General features: G+C 42.2%; 1 protein-coding gene across 1 annotated transcript; it reads right to left on the minus strand.

Moving 5' to 3' along the window:
* Positions 1-5127: 5127 nt before the first annotated feature.
* On the minus strand, positions 5128-7326 carry LOC120439419 (tripartite motif-containing protein 16-like). Its single transcript, XM_039610382.1, has one exon. The coding sequence runs from the start codon at positions 7289-7291 to the stop codon at positions 5819-5821; it is 1473 nt and encodes a 490-aa protein (XP_039466316.1). The 5' UTR covers positions 7292-7326; the 3' UTR covers positions 5128-5818.
* Between the last annotated feature and the right edge of the window lie 1613 nt (positions 7327-8939).

Raw genomic sequence — 8939 nt, forward strand, 5'->3', positions numbered from 1 at the left:
AGTGTAACTCATAAATACATGTTCATACTTTTATTACACAATCAGAGAGAAAGAAAAAGAGAGAGAGTGCAGGACAGACAGACAGGTGACAGTCTCAGGTGTACACACTGCTACAAAACAGCACAAGAGAAGGAGGATTTAGTGTTTGTGTTATTACGAGTGCTAAACAAGAAGAGTTCCAGATGGTACAGTGGACACATGTGTGACTCCTGTGATTAAAGCATCTTTCTTTCAGCTTAACGAGTGAACCGTCAGCTCGTTCAAACACACGTTAAAGTCCGTTTGGCTCGACACCACCGAACAGAGGCAGCAATATAACATAGCTAACATTAACAGTGCAGTGAATCCTGCTTGTGCCGTCATATTCAGGACTGCAAACCGAGCAGCATCACTGACTTTCAGCTTGTTGTGTTTGTGGATATATGACTGACTTTAATTATCCATAAAATCATCACATTCTCTGTAAGATTAAGGTCGACTATTGAACGGTGTATATTTTAAAGTACAAACATCACTAATGTCACATAACTTTGCCGACATGTGGCCAACAGTAATGTTTTAGTGTTCTTCATTATTAAACATTCGCACATAAATAAGTGACATAATATTCAGTACTTACTTTTGACAGTTCACTCTTCAGCCGCTCCGCTTCTGCCGCCTGCCGTATTTTGCGGCAAAATTATCCACACCCACCGCCGCGCTATGAATTGTGGGATATATGGGACCACAAAGCGTGCACCGGACCATGCTTGATATTTGGGGAAATCGACGGCGCATTTGGAGTACACTTCAAATTGGGACAGCCATCGTCACGTCGCTGTGACGTAATAGGTCTCAAAAGCATGCGGTCGCTGGATTGGGACACAGCCACTGAGTCGCTGCATCTTGTAGCTGTGTCGTCTTAAATTGGTCATGTGATGTTGATGCGCCGGCGATTGAGGTAACCCACAATCTTCTGGTATGCATGTTTATGCACCAATGTTTTAATATTCAATAATTCAGTAATTCAATTAATAATCAATATTTTAATATTTTTGGATTCAATTCCATTTAATATATGTCCTTGTTCATAGAAATGTTGCTTTGTGCCAACACTGCTTGACAACAACACTGCTTGATGGCCATGGAAGAAGGATGACATCTTAAAAGTATCATGATAGAAATTGACCCATCACAACACAGAGTTGGACTGATGTCTTCTAGCAAGATTAAACTTCCTCCAAAAAATACAGAAGAATGTAACAAAAATAACAAAATAAAAATGAAGCCAAGCTTTAGTTAAGTAGGCTAATGTAGCTACCACTTCCCACATTAATAAAGAGGATTTAGTCTTAAGTTATTTCAAAGTAAGCATCAACTTAGACTCGGGTCACCAGCACAAACAGCCCCTGATGGTTAACACATATCACGGCCTTTGCTGTTTTTAATGTGGACCCTCCCAGCTATGCAAATGTGACCCTGCCAACATGACAGAATTGGCTGGCAAAGCAATAATATAGTTTTTTATAGATTGTATAAAACTGGTGTGTGTGTATTATAAATTTATAGATTTTTAAAAATATTTTTCTTTCTTATTCCATTAAGGCAGGCGTGTCCAAACTTTTTTCACTGAGGGCCACATACATAAAAATATAGGAGGGGCTGGGCCACTTACTAGAAATTAGGTATATAACCTTAACTGTAGTGTATTAAAGTTAGAAAAATCATTTAAAAGTGGTCAAATGTGTTATATTGTTGAATATAATTAAAGACAAAACTGCCTTCATCACAGCTTTCCATAAATGGATCTTTATTAATTTATTCAGAAAAAGCTTTGGTAGCTCATTCTCAGAACAGCAGCAGATTTCTTCTTGGACAGAAGATTTACAGCACAGAGAAAAAACAATAAAGGGGAAAATGGGACGGGTACATTTCAAGCTTGTTATTTAACTTCTTAGACTTAGCAACACACCTATTAACGTTCGTTTGAAACGGTTATCAACATTAACAGACTGAACTGGACTTAATAACAGGAGTGCATATAATTTTAGTAAATTATTCTGGTGAGTATCAGATGCGCTGGGTATGTAAATCGGGCCATCCAGCCGCGGTGCTGATCGCCACTCATGCCAAAAATCCGGACAAATGTCACTTGATCAAGGAGCAAATCTGCATCAGATGAGATCAGCTGACTTTGCGTGTGCGTGCGCTGTGCACAGCGGTGTGTACTCTGTGTGTTAACAAGAAAAACGCATATAAGAAAGTGGTGCGCAAAAGCAGGGTAGTGACAGAATCGATGCGCATTATTGATATTTGAAGCATGTGTACCTGCACATGCATGCTTATTAACACACGGGTACTGTGGAATATATTTTTTACGCGCTCGTGCTCTCGTCCACTCCCCGCAAAAAAATTAGCAGCTGTGCGGCGTCTGTGGCATCGGTGCTCTCATCGCATGCGATGGAGTAAAAATCAAAAGCACAGCTTTATCAGACAGTTGCAGTTTAATGTTGGCTGACGACTCTTCAATGCGTGGCACAACTGTACTTCTGGACATGCTGACGTTGTTGGAGTCCTGCACTTTTTCCGGGCACATTATTTCGGTGACTTTAACGAGGCAGTGTTTTATGAGGTCTCTGTCTGAAAAAGGTTTGCAATGAGTTGCGATGAGTTGGGCGACCTCATAGCTGCTATTGGAGCCTTTTCCTGGACAATTTGAGCACGAAAAAAATACTGTTGCTGACCCCGCAGGATAGCTACCCTTTGCTTTAATTTCTGCTCTCGCTCAGCACCAGTGTAGGATGCATAGGCCTGATGTTTGGTTTCATAATGACATCGTACATTATACTCTTTCATAACTGCCACAGTTTCAGTGCAGATCAAACAGACACACGTCCCCTTTAATTCTTTGAAGAAATATTCACTCTCCCACCGTGTCTGAAATTTTCTGCACTCACTTTCTACCTTTCGCTTCTTTGGTTCTGCCATGTTTGGTAACTTGGGGTAAATTTCTTCTGTGATTGTCCTTTTTGGTAGAGCAACTGCCTTGATCAACAGTAGCTCCCCCTGGTGTTAAAACTAAGAAGTGCAATACACTCAAGCAAAAGTTGAAGTGCGGGCCATATTCTATTCTATTTATAAAATTACTTGAGGGCCAATTAAAAATGGGGGCCGGACTTTGGACACCCCTGCATTAAGGTCACTGAAACCATATTTTCATGATACATTCATTGCCAAGAATGCAGATGCTTTTAATCTGGTGAGAGTTGGTTATATTTTGTTGAGAAGCCTGACTATCAGGTTTGTGTTTCTTTTTTATTCTATCATCGTAATACTTTCTATAAGATATAAGAGGAAGCTGGATAATGATCCATTATTTTGGTGTTTCGTTTAAACTGAGTTGTCAAAAATAAACTGAAATACCAGGAACAATAATGGGACTTCCTTCTGTCTAGTCATTTGTGTTATTTGAACATTCAGGAACGGCATGCTGACTTTCAGTGCTTTTGGATGGAACTGAAAGAAGCGACATGGACTTCATCTTGTATTGTCCCACAGATACATAAAGGTACTGAGGAGACAACTCGACACGCGATCAAATTTGAACAGTCAGATCAAACTAATGTTTGGCCATTTTGCCTTTTGTTTTGAACTTTAAACTTGTTATTGATACAGTATTTATCACAGGTGTCTGTGTCAGTGGGATAACAGTACATGTACTCTTATCTCTGGGTGAGTGTAGCACAGCACACAGCAGCAGAGACTGTATACAAGGATAACAAACTGTGTGACAAGCTGTTCATTGTTCCCACTTAACACATGCCTGCTGACACATGATACACAGTAATATGTCTCAATTCTCAATTCCAATGCAACAAATTCAACATTCATATAAAAAAATCCAACCCTGCAGGGATCAAACATCTGATCAAACACCAGGGTTGGACACAGAATTTCTAATCTGACATCACAAAGTTATTCTGAAGCTGTAAATCTAATTAAAAACTACTATGAGAAAACCATTTTTTCGTCTGGGGGCGTGAGCAGGATGTGATGGCTGCTGTTTTATCCATCTTTAGACACTCCTGCCCGCCTCCCAAGTGGAACACCAATCCTGTATCTCCCTCTATTCAACAGCACACTTCTTTGGGTTGGCTGTGAGCCCACCTGCCTCAGGGATTCCACCCGCTGCACATGCAGGTGTTTCCTGGAGGAGGTGGCCAGGGAGGGTGAGGTCTGGGCTTCTCTGCTTAGGCTGCTGCCCCCACAACCTGGCCCCAGATAAGCAGAAGAAGATGGATGGATGGGTGGGTGGGTGGGTGGATGGATGGATGGATGGAAAAGCCCTGAAATGTTGGCATCATAGTATTTCTGATTGGTTTTGTTTTGAAATTCAATTACAAAAAGAGTAAAATAAAAAGCCATCACCATCCTCTCGTCTACCCTCCACCTTCAGAAACGGAGAGAGGAATTAAAGGTTATCACAAAAACTTAATTCAAGTAGGCTAACTTTGACTGGTAACCTACTTAAATACAGCATAAAGTAAATGTGCTTACTTATATGCCACCACTGAAAAGTAAAATTTCCAGCATACTTAGTTTTTCTAATTTAAGCCATCTCAAATAAACTGGCCAGTGAGTTCATGTAAATGCTGCTTCTGCTGTAAGAAACAGACCTAAAAATGCATAAATGCTCCATGATTTTCATTTCTATCCATCATCTTGAACACTGGCTATAAATGTGTTCACTTCATTATTGTGTGATTTGGTTTCTTCACGTGTCTCCTTCAGTGCAAATAAAGGACTGTTAGAGTGTGTGCTGTGTGTTTTTCTGAAGCATGACAATCCTTTCCAACAAGTATTTCCAGCTGTTTGTCTCCACTCTGCACTTTAGTCTTTCTTCCTGTCATGTCTGTGTTTGTCCACCAGGGGTCTCCCTCAGCTCATTTTCTCCAAATCAGAAGCATCAGATTTGTGGAGCGTGGAGACGCTCTGCCTGCCAGACACAGCTCAGGGCAATGAAACATGTCTAACCGCTACAGGCCTGTATCATTTAGTGTTTATATTTCAATGTATAAATGATCGAGTGGGATCAAACTTTTCACCAGCAAAAATTACAATACATTTCAATATCAAAAACTTTAATGATTCAATTTTTTGTTACATTGTAAAAGTTCAAACCTCAAAGACATTAAGTTTACGGTCATATATGATCAAGGAAATCAACAATCTTCACATTTCAGAAACTGGAACCAGCTTTAAATATGAATAAAATAATGGTAAAACAATAAATTCTCTAATCATTGACTAACTGATGAATCACTGCAGCTCCAATATATTGTTGCATTTGACAACCCACTACAGCAACTACAGAATAAAACCACTAACCAGACTGATGAAAGATTTCAAACATGCTGAATATGAAGAGTAGTATCATTTAAACTCACATGATTATCAGCCATAAGAACAAACTCAGATTTATATTGATGTAAGGTATATAAATGTAAGTACAGTTTGAATCAGTGCAATATTATTTTCACACATCAATGGACCACTGAACTTCTCAGCTTCTAAAATGTAAAGCCTCATTTAGAAACTACACAAGTACATATAATGGTCAGGGATCAACATGAGCCTGTCTTCTCTATTTGACTTTAATCAACTCTGCAGTGTCTCCAAGTCCATAAAGCCAAAGTCCAGCATAGAGCGGCTGAGTGAATGTGGTCTGGACTCTGTGGAGGAGACTCATGGTTTCAGAGACGCTGTAGAAAGACAGAATACCTGCTCTGTGATCCAGGTACACTCCTATTGTGGAGGACTGAGGACCTGAGAGGTGAGTTCAGAAAATGTTGTGAAAAAATATAAATCTGTTTGTGTAGCAATATAATCCCCAAGATTTGTCATTGTTTCCAAAAACAGAGTAAAAGTCTGCCCTGCAAATATTCTTGTATGCAACTGCTACACCAACTGCTCTCCCTCTCCTCTTCAGCTCCCAGTAACAACGTCCAGTCAGACTCTCTCTACTCAGTACCTGACAGTGATCAGCGAATCTGTCTGGATGATCAGAATAAGACTGTTCTTGTTTCATTTTTGTTGCTTTTCTGTTCCCCTTAGATAATAACAGTTTTGTGTATGCTGTGTTTGGATCCAGTGTGATTTTACGTGAATATTTTAAGAATTCAGCTCTGGTCTTTGGCTCTGGTGGTGACAGTAAAACATCCACTTCAGTGACTGTCAGTGAGATGTTTGTCCATTCCTCTCTCAGAATGTCCTGTAGTTTATCTCTGGTCTCTGACACAGCTGCTGTCACATCCTCAAAGTAGCTCAGAGGACGAATATTGATGCTGGATGAGTGTGTAGACTCACTGAGTGCTGACAGTGAGGGGTAGTTGTGTAGAAACTGGTTGTGATCCTCTGTGTGTGAGAGCTGCTCCAGCTCGCCGTCTTTCCTCTTCAGCTCAGCGATCTCCTGCTCCAGCTTCTCCTGAAGCTCTTTGACTCGACTCACTTCAGTTTCCTGCTGGGATCTGACCTGCTGCTTCACATCAGAGCTTCTTTTCTGGATGAGACGGATCAGCTCAGTGAACATCTTCTCACTGTCCTCCACTGCTTTATCAGCAGAGCCATTGATGGCCTCCACCTCCTGTTGAAGCAGCTTCACATCTTTCTCTCGCTCCTGGATTCTCTGCTGGATGTTTAGTCGTCTCACCTCGAGCTCCTTCTGCTTCTCAGTCCTTTCTGCTGCAGCTGGGACTGTTTCATGGCCTTTATGTTCATCCATCAAGCAGAGATAACAGATACTCTGCTGATCAGTACGACAGAAAATCTTCATCACCTCATCATGACGAGAGCAGATGTTCTCCTGGAGCTTCTTGGAGGGGGCCACCAGCTTGTGTTTCTTTAATGGAGCTGCATCATAGTGAGGTTCGAGGTGTTTCCTACAGTAAGAGGCTGGACAAGATAAACAGGACTTGATGGCTTTCCGCTTCCTCCCAGTGCAGACATCACAGGCCACATCTTCAGGTCCAGCATAGCAGTGATCAGTTGGAGCAGCTTGGAGTCCAGTTTTCTTCAGCTGCTCCACTAAAGCTGCTAACATGGTGTTTTTCTCCAGGACAGGCCTCGGTGTGAACGTCTTGCTACACTGAGGGCAGCTGTGGATTCCCTTCCTGTCTTCTTCATCAAAGTGGGTTTTAATACAGTTCATGCAGTAGCTGTGTCCACAGGCTGTAGTCACCGGATCCTTCAGTAGATCCAAACAGATGGAACAAGAGAAGGTTTCTCGGTCCAGCTGAACTCCTTTCTGTGCCATTTCTCCTCTCAGTGTCAGTGACTGTGTGAGTTTCTCTTTCTTATAACGGAAACTAGTCTGAGGTCTGATCTCAGCAACACGTGTTTCTGCCGTGAATGGAGCCTGTCAGCTCTTACACGTCACCACATGTTGGTTACACCCATCTTCAAAGTGCAGATCTGAAGGAGAGGGAACGAGGAAACACGTGGACAGAGAGGAGGTGCTGTGTTTAAGAGCAGGAAGAAGAGGGAGGGTTATCAGGCTGTGCTTCACTCCAGGAAGAGGAGCAGTTTGAGAGCGATACTGTGTGTTTAACCCTTTTTTATTTACTGCTCACCTCAACTTTTAAGCTTCTTAACCCTTTCTTTTATATAAATAAATATTTAAAAAAAAATCCAGCATTAATGAACAGTGGACATAAATGTCTCATGGTTTTAGTGACATGATCAGATTCTAAAGCTGCAGCTATCACGACAGCAGAGGCTGCTGGATTAATTAATGCATATATACAACAGGGTTACGTTATGCTGGCTAACATAACTGTGAATATAAAAGACCTGATGACCACAGATTGCAGTTTGTTAAATGTCCTTTTATTTACAAATTTTAAAGATGCAGTTTGCCACGTGTCACGTTTCTGAAGCACACACCACTCTCCACTCTTTTCCTGGCAACATCTTTAAAAGGGGAGACATAATTACATGAAGATGTGAGGTGTGTGAGTCAGCTTCCCCAGACCCCACAACCTGAACTCACTGCTCCACATCTCCCCTGCAGCTAAGCCACAAATCAAACCCCACCAAATACCCCATCACCCAACTTAGGCCAGGAAGCCACTCACTCTGGTGAAATGACCCGATGTGGTCCATGACAATGAGCTCAAACGGGACCTTTATTAATGGTAATGGGTGCAACGATGCTTTTGGAATGGCTGGCTGGTTAACCAGCTAACATTCCGGGCAGGACTCGCACCATAGGTGCACATCTGCATGGCTAGCCAATAACATCAGGCCATTATTCGCTCCCAAGTTTTGTAAATTCCCCTATGCCCTGCCATGGGGTTATAATGAGCTGCTTGGAAAATCAATTCTCAGCATCTTTTAGGCACAAACAAATGGTTACGTTCCTCCTGTGTATGAGTGTCACAACTCACTCAATGCAGCCTATCTTTAATCAATACAAAATGCAGGTCCATCTGTGCTGCCTCACGGTGTACAATATGAGTGGGGCCTGACGACAAGGCCTTGCCGGGTCCTCAGGAGAAGGCTCTACCATCTCCTTCTCCCCAGGGTCAGCGCTGCTGAGTGCAGCGCAGATGCTACACGCTGCTAAAGGTTGTGAACTCATCCCCACACACTGCCCCGACAGGTTATTAAACTCCGGTCAATCTCTCCCCAGAATTAACAGATGTGTCACGGTGGGCTAACTGCAGCCTTTACTCTAGGCGTTTTGCCCTTTTATTTATTTCGCAGTGGTACTATGGGATATTCTTGTATGTCCCCATGCACACACCTAATGACCAACCACACTGCCTCCAACAATGGTTTGGTGAACAAGGGGCTGCATGCACCTTCTTGGCACCTTGCCAGTAAGCTGTATTCCCTCTCAGATCCAGGGAGGGTGTTGAAGGGCTGGCGATGAGGATTACATGTCCCACCTCCATCTGTGG

The sequence above is a fragment of the Oreochromis aureus genome, linkage group 3 (genome assembly GCF_013358895.1).
Source record: "Oreochromis aureus strain Israel breed Guangdong linkage group 3, ZZ_aureus, whole genome shotgun sequence".
NCBI lineage: Eukaryota > Metazoa > Chordata > Actinopteri > Cichliformes > Cichlidae > Oreochromis > Oreochromis aureus.

Coding starts and splice junctions, on each gene's coding strand:
- LOC120439419 (XM_039610382.1), bottom strand. CDS start 7,291: ATGGCACAGAAAGGAGTTCAGCTGGACCGAGAAACCTTCTCTTGTTCC.